The sequence below is a fragment of the Mixophyes fleayi genome, chromosome 4, assembly GCF_038048845.1.
Source record: "Mixophyes fleayi isolate aMixFle1 chromosome 4, aMixFle1.hap1, whole genome shotgun sequence".
NCBI lineage: Eukaryota > Metazoa > Chordata > Amphibia > Anura > Limnodynastidae > Mixophyes > Mixophyes fleayi.
The window spans coordinates 335,207,251-335,230,905 of record NC_134405.1 but is presented as its reverse complement, the minus strand read 5'-3'; the positions used below and the strand labels follow the sequence as shown (position 1 = coordinate 335,230,905).

Here is a 23,655-nt window from a genome sequence, read left to right as displayed (position 1 = left end):
CCAATATACATGATGTAAAGCTGCTCATATTCCTGTCACATATTGTTTTCCAGTAAAGAGAAGAACCCGGTGGAACTGGACGATGAAGGTGGCAGAACCTTCCTGCGAGTCCTCATTCATCTCATTATGCACGACTACCCGCCGCTGCTCTCCGGGGCCCTCCAACTACTGTTCAAGCACTTCAGCCAGAGAGCCGAGGTCCTGCAGGCCTTCAAACAGGTACGGGCAGCTCATTGTACCATCATCTCCCATCACTTTATCATCATCTGAGCAGCTCCCGCCATTTTGTCATCATCTGAGCAGCTCCCGCCATTTTATCATCATCTGAGCAGCTCCCACCATTTTATCATCATCTCCCGCCATTTTATCATCATCTGAGCAGCTCCCGCCATTTTGTCATCATCTGGGCAGCTCCTGACAGTTTATCATCATCTCCCGCCATTTTATCATCATCTCCCGCAATTTATAATCACCTGGGCAGCTCCCGCCATTTTATCATCATCTGGGCAGCTCACGCCATTTTATCATCATCTGGGCAGCTCCCGCCATTTTATCATCATCTGGGCAGCTCCCGCCATTTTATCATCATCTGAGCAGCTCCCGCCATTTTATAATCACCTGGGCAGCTCCCGCCATTTTATCATCATCTGGGCAGCTCCCGCCATTTTATCATCATCTGGGCAGCTCCCGCCATTTTATCATCATTTCCTGCCTTTTTATCAGTGTCTCCCGCCATGAATTCCTGATATTTGCAGAAACCTGGAATTAGGAAAATGCGTCCATTTCTCCTAAGCCCTGGTCTACCAATAAACAAAGGCCTAAGCCTTTTCTTTATGGTCAAACAACAAGACCATCAGCAAGGCAAATAGAGAGGAAAGGAGAAAATAATGAGAGCGAAGATTGTGAGCGACCCCCACAGAACAGTCAACAACCCCCCAATCTGGCTGCAGTCTGCAAGACACACCCCTGATCTTCCCAGCTCTCCTCATCTGAATAAAACATTTTGCAGACGCTGACATCTTGGATCGCACTTGCACTGAGCTCTTGCTCTTTCGTAAACAACTTTTTTCCTTACGGTTTGGTTGCGCTGTGGTGGTAGTTTGGTTGCACTGTGCTCTACGAGATATTTGGCCGGACAATGTCCACTCATGATACTACTAAGTTTTTCAGTGTTGCAAGACAGGTGTGAGATATTGTATTTAAACATTAATCCTTGCTTGTTACGTTCTATGTGCAGGTTCAGTTACTGGTGTCAAATCAGGACGTTGACAACTACAAGCAGATCAAGGCTGATCTGGACCAATTACGCCTGACGGTGGAGAAGTCTGAACTTTGGGTTGAAAAGAGCAACAGTTACGAGAACGAGGAGCTGGGAGACGGGCAGGCCAAGGACGGCAAAGAGCAGATTAATGAGGTGCGTTATACGCTCTGGTCTCAGGCTTCCACTTCATTTACTGGCTGATTAAACAAAGGTCTGAAAATGGCAAAGACAAGTCCCCTCGCACCCTAGAAATCTGACAGTACAGTAAGGGCTGCGGAATTAGAACACTCCGTACTGTACATTACAATGTGGTGATACAATTCCAGGATTCAGCACCTGTTACTAATTTGCCCTCATCACATACAACAGAGACGTAAACACAAACTCAGTCTTTATTAATGAAGTGCTGTATATGTACAGGTATGTTCTGTAATTGTAATCTTTTAATGGCAACTAAACACTCATTAAAATTATTTTTGTAATGCTCTTCTGTCCCCAAACACCGGCCATCGCCCCCTCCTGGGTGCAGGATTTCAGGTAGAAGCCCTGTCAGGGAAGTGGTATTGTCCCTTTCTAGCACTGTGGCCATCTTTGTCTGGAGTCAACTAAACACTCACACAGCTGAGATATCTTCACACCTTCCAGTTTCTATATCTGGCAGTGGTTGGACCACAGCGTGAAACAGTTAAACTCTAGCAGCGTTGTAATAAGATTGTTGTGCTGGAGAGTATTAAATGGATAATAGAACGCTGGCGGGCCAACGGCTCTGCAGGTCCACTCTCTGCCACAAGGAGACAGTCATTTATTGGAGACAGCTGTGTGAGCGCTTCTTACCTGGCTGGCTGACCAGCCATGTAAGATGACCAGAGATGTGAATAAAGGGAAACAATGTTTCCCTAAGAAAGCTTCTTAGTGAGACCTTCAAAGAGACATGAAAGTGTTTTAGGACATGGAGACATGTTCATTAGAAAGTTGTCTGAAGATTTGAAAAAAGGGAAACAGCGTTTCCCAATTCTCAGTGGGGCTTTCAAGGGACTAGGAGGTGTTTTAGGGCATGGAGGACTGTCCAGTGGAAAGTTGACTGAAGATTTGAATAAAGGGAAACAGCGTTTCCCTAAGAAAGCTTCTCAGTGAGGCTTTCAAAGAGACATAACATGAAAGTGTTTTAGGACATGGAGGCATGTTCATTAGAAAGTTGTCTGAAAATTTTAAAAAAGGGAAACAGCGTTTCCCTAACAAAGCTTCTCAGTGGGGCTTTCAAAGAGACATGAAAGTGTTTTAGGACATAGAGGAATTAACAAGAATATATTTTATGGAAACTTTAGTAAAACTTTAAATATATAGAGCAACTTGTTTATTCATTCCAGTCACTGATTTAGGATGTAGAACGGTGTATATTGGCAAACATATAAATAGTTTTATAATAAACAGCAGTTCTGACATTTAAGGAAAGGTAAGGTTGTATGGTTTCCTGTTAGGATAGAATATAATGAAAATATATTTCTTGGTTTAGTTCCTGTTTAATATAAAAGTTTCCATGTTATTTAAGGAGAGAAATCCTTTTGAGCAGTACTTTCAGTGGCCTGTTCCCATGACATTAGATTCTGACGCTGAGCACAAAGCGGTAATGTCAGAGATACTTATCATGCTGGAATTTAAGCTCCAACCTGTACAGATTTCATATTGTGAGTGGTCCAGGGACAGACCCCAGCATTGCCATATTGTCTGCTCTTTAATTAGGACTTCAGAGACCATGAATGAGAGATGATGAATAACAGACACCGTATCACAGTCTGACGGGAGACCTCTGGGTGTTTGCAGCTATACAGCATCTCATGGCTGTATTTATAATGCCAAATGTCCTTCGTGTCAGAGTAGATTGTGATCTGGCTTTGTTTTAAGATTGTAAGCTCTTGGGGGCAGCGAGCTGCCTCCCAATGGCCGTGTACTTGTCACACATATTTTATTACATTTGCTACTGAATCAGGACTTGTACCGGAGGCTGGATCTCTTTATATCAGTTTGTTTTTCAGAACTTCTCTGTTTCCTCAGGAAATAAATGATAAATTGGTCTCTGAATGCTCCCACATTTCCCGGGAAACATATCCCACGTTTTAGATCACCCGGAGTCATTCCAAACACCTACAACTGCGAAGACACCGGCAGCTGGGCGAACAGAAAGCTGCTTTCACGCACTTTGTTCTTTCATGTTTAGGGGGCTCTAAATGTAAAACAATAAATAAAAAACATGGCCTATTTGTACACAGTACCCTCCCTCGTCATTAACGTGAACATTAGCAGACATCTAGTGTGGTGCTAGTTTGATCCTCATTCACGAGATGAATAACAGGATAGTCGGGAGACAAGTGAGCAGCTTATAATGGTATTATATTCAAGGTTTTTATACAAGAGCTCTTGTTATATGTATATTATGTGTAATTTGTGAATAAATATAGTAATCTTATCTTTTTATCCACGGATCTTTTGAGTGTTACATTTTTAGCACTACTTCCATCACTATCTAGCGCAGGCCTGTCCAACCTGCGGCCCTCCAGGTGTTGTGAAACTACAAGTCCCAGCATGCCCTTCCAGCTATCAACTGGTTGTTTACTGGCAAAGCATGCTGGGGCTTGTAGTTTCAGAACATCTGGAGGGCCGCAGGTTGGACAGGCCTGATCTAGCGGTTCTTGTACGCTGTCGCAAACGTTGTCTACATCTCAGCAGCTTACACCTGGCAAATCAGGAGACACCTTCTAGGCCAGTGACGGGCGGCCTCTAACCTTAAAAACTCTGCCTCACAGCGCTGGGGTCATGAGTTCGATTCCCCACCATGGCCTTATCTGTGAGGAGTTTGTATATTCTCCCCGTGTTTGCGTGGGTTTCCTCCCACACCCCAAAAAAAATACTATTAGGCTAATTGGCTGCTAACAAAATCTCTCTCTGTCTCTCTGTGTGTGTGTGTGTGTGTGTGTGTGTGTGTGTGTGTGTGTGTGTGTGTGTGTGTGTTAGGGAATTTAGACTGTAAGCCCCAGTGGGGCAGGGACTGATGTGAATGAGTTCTCTGTACAGCGCTGCAGACTTAGTGGCGCTATGTAAATAAATGATGATGATGGTTGGGGTTCCAGAGCCAGAACCCCTAAGGTTTAGAATAGACCTCCCTGTAATAAGTGATTCTCCAGGTATGACCAGAATATACACTGCACTCTGCAGGGTTGACACGTTCGCGTGTGTTTACTCCGGGTGCTCCGGTTTTCTTCTCACACTCCAAAAACATACTGGTAGGTTAATTGGCTGCAATCAAATTGACCCTAGTCTCTCTCTGTCTGTGTGTGTTAGGGAATTTAGACTGTAAGCTCCTATGGGGCAGGGACTGATGTGAGTGGGTTCTCTGTACAGCGCTGCGGAATTAGTGGCGCTATATAAATAGCTGATGATGAGGATGATGCAAGACATTATGTCACCTTCCCTTCACGGTCGCATTTCCTGTTTTGTTCTTTATTCAGTTTTAGCTAAAGAGATGTTTTTTATACCAAGAATGTGCAGATTTTTATACAGCGTTTTAATCTTTTATTATTATTATTATTATTATTAATATTATTATTATTGATTATTTATGTTTAATACTAGGAGCCAGCACCAAAACTACTCCCTGTATAAAGGCTCATAAACGCACCTTCCAAATTGTAATATAAATGGTTTTATGAACTGATTGAGCGTCTGTTGTGCTTTAGGACACAAGTATCCTGGGCCAAGTGCAAGATGGGACGAAGAAACCTCAGATTGACAGTAATAAAGCCAACAACTACAAGATCGTGAAAGAGGTAACCCAGTTCCTGGGTTTTTCTTCTCCTCTTCACCCTCCCCGGGGTAAAAAGTACCCGATTGTTGTGTAAATGTGCCTCAGTTTTTACCTGTGGGTTTGGAAAAACCAAAAACAGATTTGACATGCAGATAAATGAAAATATTATAACATCGTACCCAACCCTCTCGTTCTTGTGTTTCAGATCCTGATCCGGCTGAGCAAATTGTGTTCGCAGAGTAAAAAGGGACGGAACCAGCAGCAGAGACTGTTAAAGAACATGGGGGCTCACTCTGTCGTCCTGGATCTCTTGCAGATTCCGTATGAAAAGGTTTGTGAGTAAATAAAGCAAACCAGAAAAACCCGGCGGTCACTGCATTAAAATTAAGCTGAAATGTAATACCTGAATTACTTTATTAACAGAATTCAATAACTTTTTTATACACTACATTACATGAAGAAATTATTACAACGGAGTATTATGAATAAATATATTATCAATCACTATATTAAAGGAACTAAAGAATTTCTTTGTAAACTACATTATATGTATAAGTTCTTTCATCAAAGTTACATGGCTAGGCATGGTCCCCTTAAGACGTGCTGATATATGTGGCTGTAAAGAACTGTCACAATCTCCAGAACACCCAGCAGGTCACATGTTCCAGGTCACCCAGCAGGGCTGCAAATAACGGTCACAGTTATTAGACCACCCAGCAGGTGCAAATTGAGAGTTCACTGACTGTCACAGTTTCCAGAGCAACCAGCATGTGCACAGGGTGTATTGCCAACTGTCGCATTTTCCAGAGGACAGTGGTAATGCATTGTTGTAAATGACCGACAGATGTATAGATTACCATGAATATTGTGACATTAATTCACCTCTGCTCTGTCCTTTCAGACTGATGAGAAAATGAATGAGATCATGACCCTCGCTCACAACTTCCTACAAAATTTTTGCCGTGGGAACCCCCAGAATCAAATCCTTCTCCACAAAAATCTGAACCTCTTCCTAACTCCGGGGGTAAGTGGACAAGGGGAACGTATTCTATAGAAACACTGAATTTAGAATTAGTTTGAGGACTTCGTTAAAGAGAAATTGAAAAGAAGAACAATATAGAGGAATTCTCCACCTTTTTCAGAAATGTTGCTTAAATATCATCCTATTGGCCATGAAATTATCATGGTGGAGGTCCCCCGGGTCTGCTCTAGCAAACAGGGTCTTGGTACTTGCCCGTAGCGGGAATCTTTGCTGAGCATCTTCGGTACTCACCAGGCGTCTACAGAGCAGGAGAAATCTGACTCATCGGGTGATAATGAAAGGCAGCTTCTGATTGGATAACTCTGCCCCCTTTAAATGTTTGTATATGGTGTTATTAAATATTGTGAAATGTCCCAGAACACACAACTGCTTCTATCAGCAACATAATGTACTATACTACTGGGCAGCCGATTGGAGACAAATGGTGAGGAAGAAACACAGACATTTTGGGACTGGGTTGAGAATAATTAAAGTATTATAGTGATATTAAATATAATTTCAGCGAATCGGATAAAATAGGGAATATAACAGCACAGGTTTGTTGTAGTACAGACTGAATAGGAATTGGGAATTGCCTCTTTGTTAGAGAAACAGGTACCTCACGGAGGATCGGATATATGGTTTGATTAGGACCAGCTTTTAATAAGCTCTTCCTTCTTTTTTCTATTCCATCTGTTTTCTCTTTCTTGTTTTCTTTTTCTTTTCCATCTTTTTTCCTTATCATCTTCTTTTTTCTTTGTCTTTCTTTTTCGTCTTTTTTCTGTTTTCCTTCTTTTTAATCTTTTTTTTTTTTTTCATCTTTTTTCTTTTTCCTTTTTCTTCTGTTTTTCTCTTTTTGTTTCTTTTCCTTCCTTTTTCTTTTTCTACTTTTTTCTTTTTCTTTTTTGTCTTCTGTTTTTTTCTTTTATGTTTTTTTTTCCGTTTTTCTTTTTCTTTTTCGTCTGTTTTCTCTTTTCCTTCTTTTCTAATCATCTTTTTTTTATCTTTTTCCTTTTTCTTCTTTTTCCCTTATTTTCTTCTTTCTTCTTTTTCCTTTTTCTTCTGTTTTTCTCTTTCTGTTTCTTTTCCTTCTTTTTTTCTTTTTCGGCTTCTTTTGTCTTTTTCTTCTTTTCACTTTTTTTTCTTTTGCGTCTACTGTTTTTCTCTTTCTCTTTCTGTTTTTTTTTCTCTTTCTGTTTTTTTTCTTCTTTTTTCTTTTTCTTGTTTTCTCTTTTTCCTTTTTTTTCTGTTTTTCTCTTTATGTTTCTTTTCCTTCTTTTTTCTTTTCCTTTTTTCTTCTTCCCGGATTGTTTTACATTTGAATGCTGAGAACGTTTTAGGAGTTACGCTCTGACCAGATTCAGATCATCTAAGGCATTGGTCAGGGAACAGGGGTAAATTACCCCAAATGGGGTAAAAATTAAATTCCTGGGGGTAATGCTGCCGATTCACATGCTGTCAGTTGGATTGTAGACCCCTTTAAATGTGAAATTGCTGTTGTACCAGAAGAGCCTCAAGGGTTGGCAGAGGCACTTCTTGAGCTTCGATGCAATAATGAAGCACGTATTGTATTTGAAAACAAAGCAGATCTGTCATATTTTTGGATGTCAACAGCTGCAAAGGCATCAAAATTGCACATGAGGAGGCAGTCAAAAAGTTGCTGCCTTTTGCAACAACCTACCTGTGTGAACAAGGATTTTCCACTCTAACGAACATAAAAACAAAGCGGAGAAATCGATTGGACGCTGAAAACTGTATCCACATTGCTCTGACATCAAAATGCCCCGATATTGATGCTCTTGTATCAAAAATGAAGCAACATCATTTCTCCAAAACCTGAAGTTTTGAAGTTGAAGCTTTCAAAGAAATTTTGAGTAGATTCAATAAAATTTTGAATTCCAATAATTAATAATACATGATTTCCTTCCTTTCAAATCAAGGGGGTAACGTCGGCGTATCTAAATATATTTGGGGGTAAAAGGTAAAAAAGTTCCCTGACCCCTGATCTAAGGTATCGATCGTCTAATCTTCTTTCCCCGTTGCAGCTTCTGGAAGCCGAGACAATGAGACACATCTTCATGAACAACTATCACCTGTGCAATGAGATCAGTGACCGGGTGGTGCAGCACTTTGTGCACTGCGTGGAGACCCACGGCCGGCACGTGGAATACCTGCGCTTCCTGCAGACCGTGGTAAAGGCCGATGGGAAGTACGTCAAGAAGTGTCAGGATATTGTGATGACCGAGGTAAAAGGTTTATTCTTCTTTCCATCTTAGGGGCATATTCAATTCCGATCCGCGGGATCGCGCCGGAACGGCCGCGAACCTAATCCGCGGTACCGCAATAACGTGGATTTTCGTTCGCAGCCCATAGGGCTGCGTACGAAAATCTGCGTTATTGCGGTACCGTATTACCGGCAGTACTGTGCATTTTCCGCAGATCGGAATTGAATATGCCCCTTAGTGTTTACAGACAATTATCAGATAGAAATAACCACCGCGTCAATGGAATAAACCGAAACGTTGCGGGTGTCTGTCTTGGAGATCTCAGAGACGTATTTGTAACATGTGGAAAGTATATGTGTTATAATTAATCTTTGTTGTTATTTTAGCATAAGTACATTGATAAAGTGTTTTGGTTTTCTTGAGGGTACTGTTAGTCTACTGAATCCGGTTGCTGTTCCTGCACGTGAGGCTGTGGGCTGTAATACACAGAGCTCGCACTGCGTGTAATAATTAAGCGTGGAGCACGGCCAGTGATTGATGTCGCTGGAGAGTCAGACTGATTTATCTGCAGTATCCCAAACCCGTGTGATTTATTACAGCGCAGTTCATAGCCCCTCAATCAGAATTCATTCTCATCAGTTTTTACCGCTTGTATAAGACCTTCTTTCAGCTACCGGTAACTAAAGAAAAAATAAAATCTGAAAATGTGTATTTTCTTATACCTGTTGCTTTGTGTGGGGGATCAGTTTGTAGGACACATGAGGTGACAATATTTATCAGCTGTGTGTAATTATAGTCTATAGACTTTCCCCAGCAGCTGGGTACAGGCATTGTTGTTAAACAATTAGTAAGACAATGGGGTTGTGCTGATGACTGCCCACCTCAAGTACCTTAGTTGTAAGGGAAGTCCTGCAAATACAATATTATTATTCATTCTTACTTTCTCCACGGGAGATAATACTTTTTACTGATTAAGTATCAAAGCAAAGGGAATAACTCAAAACATACTGCTATAAAGAGTGAGAGAGAAGATGTGATGGAGTCACCTAATAGGAATATCAGTATTTGGATTAAGCAATTCCAGACTGACGTTGTAATATAAACCTGGATGGTTCTAGAAAGCTGAATTGTGTTATGTAGCCTCCCCCTAGATCTCGCTCATATCTCTCAGTGAGTCCGCCCCACATCTATGTGCTTATTAAAGCTGGGTACACACTACAGAAACTTCGACCAACTTTTTATGCCGAGCGATTTTACATGCGATCGATGTTCCGATCGCTCGGTCCATGGGCTGCATACACACTAGCCTTGTTTAGGACGATAAAGGGAAGAGCGGACGTCCCGGTAGCGACTTTTTACAGCCATGTTGTCGTGAGCAATGACTGTAATTTCGTACTCATTGTTGTGGTTCGGTCAGAAGTTTATACACACTACACAGCGGAAACGAGATTGGAACGAAAATATTAAACGGTACGACCAACCAAATGAGACGACAATCGTCCATTTGGGCAGACTTTCGACCATCGTCTCACTGCACACACTGACCCAACTTTTGAACGAGCGGTCGTATGTCGGCTGATTGAGCCGATTATTGGTTGAAAACTGTGTAGTGTGTACCCAGCTTTAGTGACTGGCTGAAATGAGTGTTGATGTGATGCAACCCATAGCGGCCAAACACTTAGCACACTCACCTACTGTGGACCGACTAATAAAAGCTGATTTCTGATTGGTTGCAGCGGATTACAGCACATTTTCCCTACACGATTTTATTTAGGCTGCTCCCCCGTTTTGGGCTGGGTTTGTATCCTATTTACATGCTAAATTCTTGCATCCTACATCCCACCCCCTCCCCCTATTTTTGTTTGTTCACTTTAACACCTACATATAAACGCATATTGTATCTGATTGTTTTTTTTAGCGTGTTAAGTTATTTTAATGCTTTTTTTTTTTATCATTTTCGAGCGGGTTAACTTTGCCCGCAATTCAATTCCATTTTTAACGCTACTTTTTTTTCATGAAATGGTCATCTGGCGCTCCAGTAGAAGGTCTATTGAAAGTATAGGGTGTGCCAGAGGCAGCCGCGTTAAAAGCTATTCAATTGTATTTTAACGCGGCGCGTTAACCAGGCTGTTTAATCTCGCACCTCTTTGGGGTGTGATAAAAATAAAAAACCTCTGAAAAGTATTTGAAATCATGTAAAAATGTTGAAAAAAAGTTAAAAAATGAGTTCAATTCCTGACCATGGCCTTATCTGTGTGGAGTTTGTACGTTCTCCCCGTGTTTGCGTGGGTTTCCTCCGGGTGCTCCAGTTTCTTCCCACACTACAAAAACATACTAGTAGGTTAATTGGCTGCTATCAAATTGACCCTAGTCTGTCTCTGTGTGTGTGTATGTGTATGTTAGGGAATTTAGACTGTAAGCTCCAATGGGGCAGGGACTGATGTGAGTGAGTTCTCTGTACAGCGCTGCGGAATAAGTGGCGCTATATAAATAAATGGTGATGGTAATTATGATGAATAGTTCAGGATGGCCGTATTCTGTACAATAAGAGAATTTCTAGAATAAGGAGACACGTTTGGAGGGAAAAAGACTGGAAAGTAATAGAACTGTTTTTTTTTAACAAAAGAGTGATGGATTCATGCAATAATCTCTCATCATTTGTGGTAACCCCAGTCGGTACCCCCCTATTTGTGTCTCCCCCTTCCCTTTAGGATGTAAGCTCTCGGGATCAGGGCCCTCTTTCCTGGTGTTCTCCTTCTAATATCCCATCACCCTCTGTACTTCTTGGCTGCTTCGCTAGCCCTGTTTTCTAAAGCTCAGTCCTACTTCCCGCTGATCCCTACCATCGCTCACTGTCCCTCATATAATCTGATCTACATTACCGTGTTATCTGTATATATTATACATTCAGTATGTCTGGTCTTTGTATTTTGTCCTTCATGTATCATGTTATGTGTTATGGATCTCTGCTCTCTGTATATGTCATGTAGGACCCTTTGTGGCGCCTTTATAAATAAAAGAAAACAGTAAACATAATAACAGCCTATTGATAAAACTTTGCTGCCTTGGAGCCCGTGAGACTTTCACGCTGTTCTGCTTTGCTGGTCATTGAGATAGACTTCATCTATTTATAAAATTTTGGGGTGTTTTTAATAACACATTAATGCTGGGTATAACTCAGAACAGATTATGACTCTATGGCAGTGGTTCCCAAACTCTTGCAGTTCGCGGCACCCTTAGAGTCTCCATAATTTTTTCAAGGCACCCCTCCAAAATAATTACACAGCAGTCCCATTTTATAAGTAGCTGGCTCAAAAAAATGTAATACGTGTTTAGGTCAGGACAGAAATACTTATTAAGTTGTATGCAAAAATACACATAAATCCAAGGGAAAAGAATATTTTTATATATTTTTTTCAATTATATTTCTGTCAAATAATAATTTACAGCTAACTCACTCTGTGTCCCTGCATCATTCCCGCGCACACTGTGCCCCTGCATCATCTCCACACTCAGTGCCCCCCTGCATCCACACTCTCTAGTGCCTCCTCTATATCCACACTCTCTGTGCCCCCTCTGCATCCACACACTCTGTGCCCCCTCTGCATCCTCGCTCTGCCTCCTCTGCATCCACGATCTACCCGCTCTGCACCCTCGCTCTGCCCCCTCTGCATCCTCACTGTGCCCCCTCTGCATCCCGCCATGGGCAGGAAGAAAGAAAAAAAGCCAAACCCAAAATACTTACTAATACGGCGGTGCTCGGGACCCAGCATCCTCTCTCCTGGGTCCCGGGCGCCGCCATATTGGAAAGCGTTTTTTTTTTTGTTTGTTTTTTCCTCTTCCTGTCCACGGCACCCCTGTGACAGTGCCGTGGCACCCCTGGGAGCCGCGGTGCACAGTTTAGGAACCTAGGCTCTATGGCATTGAGGTTTTGAAGCAATTGACAGCGTCAACAGGTCAAGGAAAAGAGATTTTGAAAACTAATTTGACCTTTTCTTATATGGCTGTATTTTATATATTACTTATGATTTTAAGGTGGGTTCTGGTTGTGGAAATGGATACAGACAATGTTATGAATTAGTAAGACAACGGGATTATGCTGATTGCTGCCTACTTTAAGTAAATTAAATGTTGGATAAAGATATATTAGGAAATACGGCTAGCTTAATGGAAAATGGAGAGAACTCACACAGGTATATATGATATATAGTGATAACTTTTAACTAATTGTAATTTCTAGCGAAACATTCATCCACGCCCCGTTGAGAACACCCCATTCTGGGGTGATTAACTGAGCTTCCTGTCTTCTCCCAGAAATCAGACGGTCGTCTAAAATAAAAAACCGATAACTTTTTTAAATTTTTTTCCTTTCTTAAGACGTCTCTCAGCCCCGACATGTAATATTCAACCATTTTGACATAAAACCTCCAATTTCTCTGCTAGCAATTAAGATGACTGACATATGACACTAGATATATAACACAGAGTTATGCTAACTACTTTATTTCTTCCACAGCCGTTCTCCCCTTTCTAAAGATTAAAAGTGAAATGTCGTTTTCTTCTACCGTCTGCCAGAGCGTACTTTTTTTTTTTTTAGCAGCAAATGTAGACAAAAGACGGGGGGGGAGAAATCAAGCTAATGAGTCAAGTGGTGAACAAAACATGCCGCCAGCCGCCATAAAGACTGTAACTTTTTCGAAGGAATTGAGAACTTCTTACAAGAGTAACCTTTGTGGGCCACAGAATTCTCATTCAACCTTTTCATATCAAACTCAAGGTTTTTTTTTTCTCTTATTTTATTTTATTTTTTTAAACATCCTTTTAACTATTACAAGACGCTCATTTACATAACAATTGCCAGCCATTAGTTTCTGTACATCTTTGTCCGTAGCTCGAAACAAGTCCCTCTTTTTTTGCGGGGTGGGGGTGGGGGGTATATTACTAAACTCTTTCAGCTACATTGTATCCCTGAGGGATAGTTTTATACTTTACGTCGGTCGTTGTATTAATACTCCCAATTTAAACTTTTAGAAAGTGGACCTGTCGTTCACACGCTGCGGAAGATGCCATTTTGTGGGCTGGACCACTACTCGTGAAAACGTAGCCTGTTCATCTACCAGGGGCCCCGGGGCCACATGGATATTTGGTCAGGAAGGGCCTTGGTGAAGCCACTTATTTAATATTAGTGTTATAGAAAACCAGGGGGCTTTATAATTTTGCCTAGGGGCCTCTAGTTCCACTTTATGTTTAGATTTCAGCATCATTTTATCTGCACTATCAATATCTGGATTGAAAAATAGCGCTGGGACTTGTAGTTTTACTTCATGCGGAAATCTAAACCTCCTCTTATCTTTACTATCTGATCAAAAAATCGTGAGATGTAATAATCCAGAAGACTGATAAAGGATCAGTTGAAGCATCTTAATTGATTATATATACCGTATTTATCGGCGTATAACACGCACGTTTTTCCCCCTGAAAATAGGGGGCAAATGATGTATGCGTGTTATACGCCGATATAATGTTAAGAAGCCATGTTTTTATAGCGTGTGGAGTGTGAGGCAATCAGTAGGCAACGGCAAGCCGCGCCTTCCTCACGTCTAATTCTCGCGGCCATCGGAGCGTAACCACGGCAACGCTCTGCACTGCGAGAGTTCGCTGTCTGAGGTAGGAGAACTTGTACCCGTCAGGTACAAGTAAAGTAGTGAAGTAAAGTGGGGTTTTGTGTACGGCGCAACAACGAACTAACAATTAAACAGATAAAATACGGTATATAGTCATTTTAAAATAATTATATAAAGTGCTAACATGCTAATTCCCATATGTGAAAAACTGGTGATACAATAGTGCCAGCATGCTGGATCCAATATGTGCAAGTAATAAATATTACTGTATGTGCTGAAAATATTCTAAAATTATTTCTATAATATATATATATTTAACAAAGTGCTAGTGTATTACATAGATGTTGTGCAGCAGTGTGCACAGATTTAAAGGAGACCAGAATGGCAAAGTAAATCTTCCTGAAATTTCCCTCTTAAAATGAAGATGCGTGTTATACGCCTGTGCGTGTTATACGCCGATAAATACGGTGTATATATATATATATATATATATATATATATATATATATATACACACAGACACCATGACCTTATCTGTGTGGAGTTTGTATGTTCTCCCCGTGTTTGCGTGGGTTTCCTCCGGGTGCTCCGGTTTCCTCCCACACTCCAGAAACATCCTGGTAGGTTAATTGGCTGCTAACAAAAATTTACCCTAGTCTCTCTCTCTGTCTCTGTTTTTGTGTGTGTGTATTAGGGAATTTAGACTGTAAGCTCCAATGGAGCAGAGACTGATGTGAGTGAGTTCTCTGTACAGCGCTACGGAATCAATGGCGCTATATAAATAAATGATGATTATATATATATATTATATTTATATATATATATATATATATATATATATATATATATATATATATATATATATATATATATATATATATATTTTATTATATCAAACTAGTGGGCTTCATGGTCTATATCGGTAATTGGTTTATATTTAAAATTTTACACGGCAGTGTTTTATTACCAATATGTTATTGTTATAATATTGTTATAAGCCCAAATTTTATTAAACTGCATCTTTTTTTTATCTCGTGGGCATCGGTTATTGGAGTATTTTCTGAAAAATCAAAATAATTAGAATAGAAATCGCTACAAGCCTGTGATGAGCACAGGGAATTAAGTGGTCTTCATTTTTCATTTAAAAAGAAAAAAAAACAGTTTTCCTTTAGAATCCCGCAAGGGAGAGAGAAGGCATTTTTGGAACATCCTAAAATCATCCAATTAGTCAAAGTGCTGTAGATACGCTCCAAAATATATACGTTTATGCAATGGGGATGAGACACAAAATATATGAAGAAGTTACTAAGCATTTGCTATTTCACGTTTCTTCGTGACGTCGTCTTACGGAGCAAAACGCTTTAACATTGATATGTGAGGAAAGAATGAATTACTAGCCAGGTATGTCGGAAGGTGCGTTAGGTGGGACAAGTTGGGGAACCGCTGTTGTTGAATGTGTAGCTCGAATCTGTAACGTGCTTGGCTTCTAAAAGGGCAATGTAGTTATTGTTCCAAGTCTGCGATTGTGGGGTGAGATCAATAAAAAATATGGTAGCGACCAGGATGCAACTTCGCATTGAGCCAACTGTTCTGAAATGTAAGCAAATGTATAAGTTTTACATTATTTTTGAGGGTTAAGTTCCATTTTAAGTCGCTCCAATATGCGCATTTTGGCAAATGTTTGCGGCTTACGCAGTGCTGTTTTCTGTGTGTTGCAGCTGATTAACGGCGGGGAGGATGTGTTGATTTTCTACAATGACCGAGCTTCGTTCCCTATCCTGCTGCAAATGATGTGCTCTGAGCGGGACCGGGCGGACGAGGGCGGGTCGCTAGCTTACCACATCACTCTGGTGGAGCTGCTGGCGGCTTGTACCGAGGGCAAGAACGTCTACACCGAGATAAAGTGCAACTCTCTCCTGCCCCTGGATGACATCGTCAGGGTGGTGACGCACGACGACTGTATACCAGAGGTAAGGAGTGAGCTGGCGAAATGTCCCACTCAAAACGAGTGGACCCAACAAGTGGGTGCACGGCGCGGGCAGCCATTTTGTGGCCTGAGCCAGTATCCAGCCAGTCGGTTCGCTGGAGAGTTGTGACATCATTGCGGTGTGAGGCGATTTGTTCTGCAGGCTCAGCGTATCCCCCCCCTTAAAATGACTTGTCTTTTCCGCTATGTGTAGGTAGTTTGAGAATAAATCTGAAATAATTGGATTTCTGAGGTAAAATTTCACCTATAAAACAAGAATTCGCTGCTCAAAGCAATACATTGTGTATGTCTACTGCAATAAAAGATATGTCCAATTTGAGGGCGTTTTTATAACCCTAGCCCCCAACACCACCATTTTTTTCAGAGATTCGGCCTGCCTGGAGGCAGCCATTTTGTGAGCTAAATCAGTGTTCACGAGACTGCGGCCTATTCGCACAGTAGGAACCAATACCGCATGAATATTGGTCACGTCACGTGATCATTGGTCTCAAAGTGCCTCAGTAAATGGATAGGCTGCCTTCTCATGAATATTGATTAAGGCCACAAAATGGCGGCCTCCATTTCAAACAGGTGATGGGAGCCCTGTAAGGATCATTACGAGCTGCAAATGGACACTGGGATTATAATGTGGATTTTTTTTTTCCATGGTGATGGAATTTATCTACTTATCTGTAAGTCCAGTGATCTGCAGAACTTTCCCTCCTCCTACTGCTGCAGACACAAATTATATATATTCTGTCAAAGACCGATGTTATTTCGCAAGCTGGGAGATCTCCACTTCACCGTCCGCAATTCTGTTTTTTTTTTCAGGTGAAAATTGCCTACGTGAACTTTGTCAACCACTGTTACGTGGACACGGAGGTGGAGATGAAGGAGATTTATACCAGCAACCACATCTGGAAATTGTTCGAGAATTTCCTTGTTGACATGGCGAGAGTGAGTTACGTCAATATGATCACAAGCTGACACTTACTGTCCCAACACTTGTTCCTTTTTTTATATATCACTAACACCAACTAAAACCACTTGCTGCTGTTATTCTTATTAACGTGACTAAAACACTACAGAGAGAATAGGTGTTACCACTTTTCATTTTTGCATCTAAACAGCTTTCAGGTATAATTCTGCTGTATCACAGAGCTCCATCTGATTTATTATGTTTTTCAAATCATGTCACATTATCTGTAATGAGTAATAATTTGCAAATCCATTGTCATTTTTTAATGCCCTATGTTTGAAATACATCACCTACGAATTATGTTTCTTGAATCATGTAGTTATCAGAATCGGCATCCAGCCAACCAAGTGAATTTATAAAAAAGACTTACACGGCCACCTACCCGCTTTGACTCGTTTATCAAAACAGGCAGCTACCCTGAGTTGCCCTGAAACATTAGTAATGCTGCAGTGAAACTGATGAGTTGAAAACCTTTATTTCAGCCATAAGGTAGCAGAAAAAGTATTAACAATTGTTTTCAAGTTTGGTGGTTATGCATTTTGTTGAGATATCCTTTAAAGTGTTATCGGGTGACTGAGGACTGAATCCATAAAATCTGTTTGGAGGATGTAATTCCCTAAAGCTGTAGATCCTGTTTAATTCTTCTTATTGGACCAGCGGATACTGCCGCTTGTAGGTGATTTGCTTGAGATATGCACTGTGTTTTGACTTTGTATATTGACCGTCTCTTGGTTACTTTTCACGGAAGGTTTGCAACACAACCACTGACCGAAAGCACGCAGACACCGCGCTGGAGAAGTACGTGACCGAGGCCGTAATGAACATCGTCAGCGGGTTTTTCAACTCTCCGTTCTCCGATAACAGCACCAGCCTCCAGGTGAGAGGGGGAAGGGGGACAGTGCTAGCTATAGAGTGCAGCCCAATATTGCTGAGAGTGCTGCTCACTAGGAGCCAGGCTGACAAAACTGAGACGCAATGTTGGGCCGCTCACATCTCAGTACCCAAACATCGCAGATATTCCTCGATGTGGTGGGAATAATATTCTGCGACGACGTATCGCCATGGAGTGTCTTCGCGAAGATTTTAATCCGCCCCATTCTGATTGTTAATCCCATGGACGTGTCATGTCACCTACAAATAAACCTTTTAATAATTAAGTATTTCCTCATGTAATTAGTGAATATAAAAGTTATTTCTGGTAAACCTAATGCATCAAACTTCTGTTTAACAAATTATTGAAATGCAAAATACCTCTGGGGATAAAGGGATTAATACGACGTATCTGCGGAACAGACTTTCCTTTACCACAGTATCCCCTTAAACGATTGATCTGTTCCTGTCAGACATTTCCACCTCCTACCGGTTAGCTTCGTTCCAATCCTCCCTCATTCCCCTCACCCGTCAGCCTCCCGTATGGAGGCCATTGCTCAATTCATCTCCGCGTTCAGTCCGCGCCGCCACCCGATCGTTGTCAGCAGCCATAATTGTCCATGTTTCCACATTCCGATTGGTCATTTATTAAACACAGGCGATATTTAAATAAATTCAGGGCTTCTGCACTTAGCTGGATTAATGAACAGCCGGACACATCCATCAAGGCTGGGAACGTGTTCTTGGAATACAGATTCCCACTCAAGGTAGCTTAATCTTTTCCTGATTATCAGCGATTAATTAGAAGGATGACAATCTGAATAAAGAAAAGGAAATCTGCTTTTTGGAAAGTAAGACGGCTTTTGTCATCGACCATAAAACTTCCGTCCTTTCCCTGAGTTTGATTTTTTTGCTCTGTCCGTTCAGGTTTTGTCCAGATAGTTCTCCGTATCACGACACAGGCGTAATATAGTCATTGAGCTATATGTCGGCCTGTTCCTTATTATGCTACGCTAAGGGGCGCTCAGTGCTTTGACCGCTTACCCTGCCCGTCTCTGTCAAAAGTCAGTTTTTATTCTGTCATTATTGCTTCCCTGTAACTAACTTTACAATTGAAGAAACGCTGAACCTAAAATACACAATTAAGGGATATCTACGAATAGATCCGTAACTATATATTCATAAATGTTTCAAGAGTTTGTCAGAAGTGAAGATATTTAATTTGCATTGGAGAGGGGAGTTAGTTTTCCTGCGCACCACAGACTTCCTGTTAGGAATCTCATAGAAGTTCACCGCCAGCTTATTGTAACCAGAAATAGCGGATAACATAGGAAACTAGTCTGTGTTTCTGTTGATTCCAATGGCACATATCTCAAGTTCTGTCACACATTTTTATATATATAATTGTTCTGTTGGTTCATCCAGCAAAATGGCCGCTTTCCCGGTGAGCAGACCGCTGGTGTACGTGGTGTGATGATAGATTTATTACTTTTACCACATAGATTTATTTATACGCAGATGGTGCGTTCTATACTTAACGGCCAGATATTCTCCCCCCCGCAGACCCACCAGCCGGTCTTCATCCAGCTTCTTCAGTCAGCGTTCCGGATTTACAACTGTACGTGGCCGAACCCGTCTCAGAAATCCTCCGTGGAGTCGTGTATTAAAACGCTGGCGGAAGTGGGTGAGTGTGTGCGCTCATCCGCGGGCCGTTACCTTAATCACCTCAGGTTCTCAGATTATCTTCATGTTCAATTACAATATGGGCCGATACCTTTCACTGTTTCCATGTTCAGTAAATAACAACAATGCTGCCTAATGGTGTGCGCATCCGTATACACTCCCAACGCAACTTGCGATTAAATAAAGAGCACGGAACCAAATGGTAATTCCGCCCATATTCGGATCTCTATATGCGTTTGGATTTGAATGTGAGTGTATAGAGCGCAGTATACGTACAAGCATATGTGCACTGTAAAGTCACAGCACAACGCATTTCGCAAAAAAATATTTTAGCAAACAAATGAACAACACATAACACTATAATCATTAATACAAATATGTTTTTAAAAAAATAAAAAAATATTTGTTTTTTTTTTACATACATTGCCTTTTATTATGTTTCTTACTTGCATGCTCATGTTTTGTGCGATCTAGTGGCGTATATATAGGGCCTGAGTCATAAGGGAGAGCGAGGCAAAAAAAAGGAGTAAATGTTCTCCGGGACAAACCATGTTACAATGCGAGGGGTGCAAATTAGTTTATTATCTGCACATAAAGAAAATACTGTCTGCTTCGTCATCTAGCACACAGATACTTGATAACTTTATTTTTACAGTGAAATTTAAAGTTGATCTAGGACATATCCTACCCCAACTATAAATCTGCCACCCCCCCTCCAATGCAACATGGTTTTGCCCAGGTGCAAGGTTATAGCTTTTTTTATTTTGCTCTCCTTAATGACTCAGACGCACTGTGTGTGACACAAAGACGATGCCGTGTCATCGTTATCAGTCGGCGCTTAGACCTGGGGGTAAATGTATCAATATGCGGGTTCTTCAACACCCGCGTGTTCAGCCTCTTCCGCGATTAAATTTCAAGCGGCGTTGCATTGTAAAGGGAAGTTAACCCTTTATAATGCAGCGCCGCTTGAAATTTAATCGCGGAAGAGGCTGAACACGCGGGTGTTGAAGAACCCGCATATTGATACATTTACCCCCTGATCTGTTGCTGGTGCAAGTGATACGGCTAAATAAAGCGTTTATTCTTTACACGTTTATTGTGCTATCTGTACTGTACTCTATGCATAGAAACCCGCTATATGCTCTACACACCTCACAGTAACTTATACCTTTATTCTACAGAATATTTATTTAAAAGTTATAAAATAAGAGGTTATTTGTTCCAGTTTGATACCTAAAAATAGCTCTATCTGTTTCACAAAAAATAATCTAAACCTTATTTGTGTAGGCTAAAGTGATGCATCCAGGAAGTGAGGTTTGGTTCGGTCGTGAAGGAGTAAATTCTCTCCAATCGTCAAGCGACAAATCACAAAATGCAAATTATTATAATATTTTTATTGTTCTTGTCAATAAGCTGAATACATCGTCCTTGTACGGATCAGTGTCCTGCTATTCTGCTAACGTGACATCTTCCTCCCCAAAAGCCAAGAATCGGGGGATGGCGATTCCCGTGGATCTGGACAGTCAGGTGAACACGTTGTTCCTGAAGAGTCATTCTAACATGGTGCAGAGAGCGGCCATGGGCTGGCGGATGACGGCGCGCACCGGGCCCCGCTTTAAGGATGTGCTCGGGGGCCCGGCCTGGGACTACAGGAACATCATAGAGAAGCTGCAGGTTAGAGAGTATTATATTTGTCTATCGCACCTCACTGTTGTATTGATGTGCTCACAGAATACATATTATATATCTATACACACGTCCGTCCAGTAGGCTGACGTCTGTCGTACATATTTCTAGGACGTGGTGTCCTCGCTGGAGCTTCAGTTCAGTCCCATGCTGCTGGCCGAGTTCTCCGTCCTGGTGGACGTTCTGCACAGTCCGGAGCTTCTGTTTCCAGACGGGAGCGACGCTCGAATCCGATGTGGGGCCTTCATGTCCAAGTAAGTCCATCCTTCTCATCCCCTACACCACAAGCTATAAATACTCAACCAAACGTACGGCCATCAGCAAATCCAACTGATTCAAATTAAACGTAAACCACAGAACAGCGCCACCTGTTGTCCAAATTATGAAACTGGTAGAACACGTTCTTGGCTTTACCAACAGGTTTGTCAATGAGATGTTTATAGCAGAAGAGATTGTATCTGGAGGGTGGTTTGCTGATCTGTTCACTCATGTGACAGGGGCAGTGATATGATGAGAGTTATGTAGTGGAAGGTGCAGGGTCCCCCAGCAGCACAGAGTATATCAGGAGATGAGTGATGTGTTAGTGAGGACAGGGCTGCATGTGACAGGGGCATTGACATGATGTGAGGAGGGGAATGGAGGCAGCAGGAAGCCACAGACTGAGAGTTATATAGTGGAAGGAGCAGGGTCCTCCAGCAGCACAGAGTATATCAGGAGATGAGTGATGTGTTAGTGAGGACAGGGCTGCATGTGACAGGGGCATTGACATGATGTGAGGAGGGGAATGGAGGCAGCAGGAAGCCACAGACTGAGAGTTATATAGTGGAAGGAGCAGGGTCCTCCAGCAGCACAGAGTATATCAGGAGATGAGTGATGTGTTAGTGAGGACAGGGCTGCATGTTACAGGGGCGGTGACATGATGTGAGGAGGGGAATGGAGGCAGCTGGAAGCCACATACTGAGAGTTATATAGTGGAAGGAGCAGGGTCCCCCAGCAGCACAGAGTATATCAAGAGATTAGTGATGTGTTAATGAGGACAGGGCTGCATGTGACAGGGGCAGTGACATGATGTGAGGAGGGGAATGGAGGCAGCAGGAAGCCACAGACTGAGAGTTATATAGTGGAAGGAGCAGGGTCCTCCAGCAGCACAGAGTATATCAGGAGATGAGTGATGTGTTAGTGAGGACAGGGCTGCATGTTACAGGGGTAGAGACATGAGGTGAGGAGATGAATGGAGGCAGCAGGAAGCCACAGACTGAGAGTTATATAGTGGAAGGAGCAGGGTCTCCCAGCAGCACAGATACATTTGAGGCTCCTGTCACACTGCCTTGTGGTCCATCACACCTCTTTAGGAAATAAAGTTCCAATTTGTCAATTCCAGATTAATCAAATCATGATTAACCAAATCTAAAAAAAAAATTAAAACTCATAAACACCTCTAGCGTAAGTAATTCCCCAGCGACAGAACAGTCTCCGCTTGCATGAAAAGTTTAATATTGACGCTTGTGCTGCACAGCAATCGCTGAACGCCGTTGTAAAGCTAATAAATGCAATTTCACAGGTTAATTAACCACACAAAGAAACTGATGGAGAAAGAAGAGAAGCTTTGTATCAAAATACTTCAAACATTACGAGAAATGTTAGACAAGAAGGACAGCTTCACCGAGCAGGTTTGTGTCTGTGTTTTATGCAGTATTAGACCTGGGGAACCTTTGTCTTCCTGACATTTTCTTCTCATTTAAAAGCTGCATTTATAATAATTATCCTTCATATGTATCCTCCGGTTCTCTATGGGTCTAGCAACAAATCACTGAGATAAACTACCTAAGAACAAGATGCAATAGTAATATATAAATACACAGTTACCGGTCTTACTCCTGCGGCTCTTTAGATGAGGTGAATTACAGACCAAGTGAACTTAATACTTGTCAAAAAGGGTCTGATCCATGTTCAGATGCAACTTGCGTTTTAAAAAAGAGGCTCGAACTTGTGTGTAGAACCGGCCGTATTGAAATCTGACTGGATCTTAAGATACGTTTCCATTTGAATCTGTTTTCATATGTTAGGGCAGCACGGTGGCTCAGTGGTTAGCACTTCTGCCTCACAGCGCTGGGGTCATGAGTTACATTTCTGACCATGGCCTTATCTGTGTGGAGTTTGTATGTTCTCCCCGTGTTTGCGTGGGTTTCCTTCCGGTGCTCTGGTTTCCTCCCACCTCCAAAAACATACTAGTAGGTTAATTGGCTGCTATCAAATTGACCCTAGTCTGTGTCTGTCTGTCTGTGTGTCAGGGAATTTAGACTGTAAGCTCCAATGGGGCAGGGACTGATGTGAGTGAGTTCTCTGTACAGCGCTGTGGAATTAGTGGTGCTATATAAATGGTGATGTTACGCTGGGTACACACTGCAGAAAATTTCTCCCAATGCGATATCTGTAACGATTTTACTAATGACTGAAAGTCCCGATCAGCAGCTGATCCCTGTGTACACACTATACACTTTTTACATGATTTACCATCAGATCTGTGCTCTTCAGCTGTCA

At 41.8% G+C, this 23,655-nt stretch overlaps 1 protein-coding gene across 3 annotated transcripts in view; it reads left to right on the top strand.

Moving 5' to 3' along the window:
• The window catches only part of ITPR2 (inositol 1,4,5-trisphosphate receptor type 2), a 180,753-nt gene that overhangs the window by 75,200 nt on the left and 81,898 nt on the right, over positions 1 to 23,655 (top strand). For all 3 annotated transcript variants that reach the window (XM_075210447.1, XM_075210446.1, XM_075210448.1), the window contains 13 exons: positions 54 to 219; positions 1,238 to 1,414; positions 4,993 to 5,082; positions 5,266 to 5,391; positions 5,962 to 6,084; positions 8,127 to 8,327; positions 15,649 to 15,900; positions 16,728 to 16,853; positions 17,624 to 17,752; positions 19,309 to 19,429; positions 20,912 to 21,102; positions 21,226 to 21,368; positions 22,676 to 22,784. In XM_075210447.1, coding sequence (XP_075066548.1) covers positions 54 to 219; positions 1,238 to 1,414; positions 4,993 to 5,082; positions 5,266 to 5,391; positions 5,962 to 6,084; positions 8,127 to 8,327; positions 15,649 to 15,900; positions 16,728 to 16,853; positions 17,624 to 17,752; positions 19,309 to 19,429; positions 20,912 to 21,102; positions 21,226 to 21,368; positions 22,676 to 22,784 — 1,954 coding nt within the window. The remainder of the gene's footprint in view (positions 1 to 53; positions 220 to 1,237; positions 1,415 to 4,992; positions 5,083 to 5,265; positions 5,392 to 5,961; positions 6,085 to 8,126; positions 8,328 to 15,648; positions 15,901 to 16,727; positions 16,854 to 17,623; positions 17,753 to 19,308; positions 19,430 to 20,911; positions 21,103 to 21,225; positions 21,369 to 22,675; positions 22,785 to 23,655) is intronic.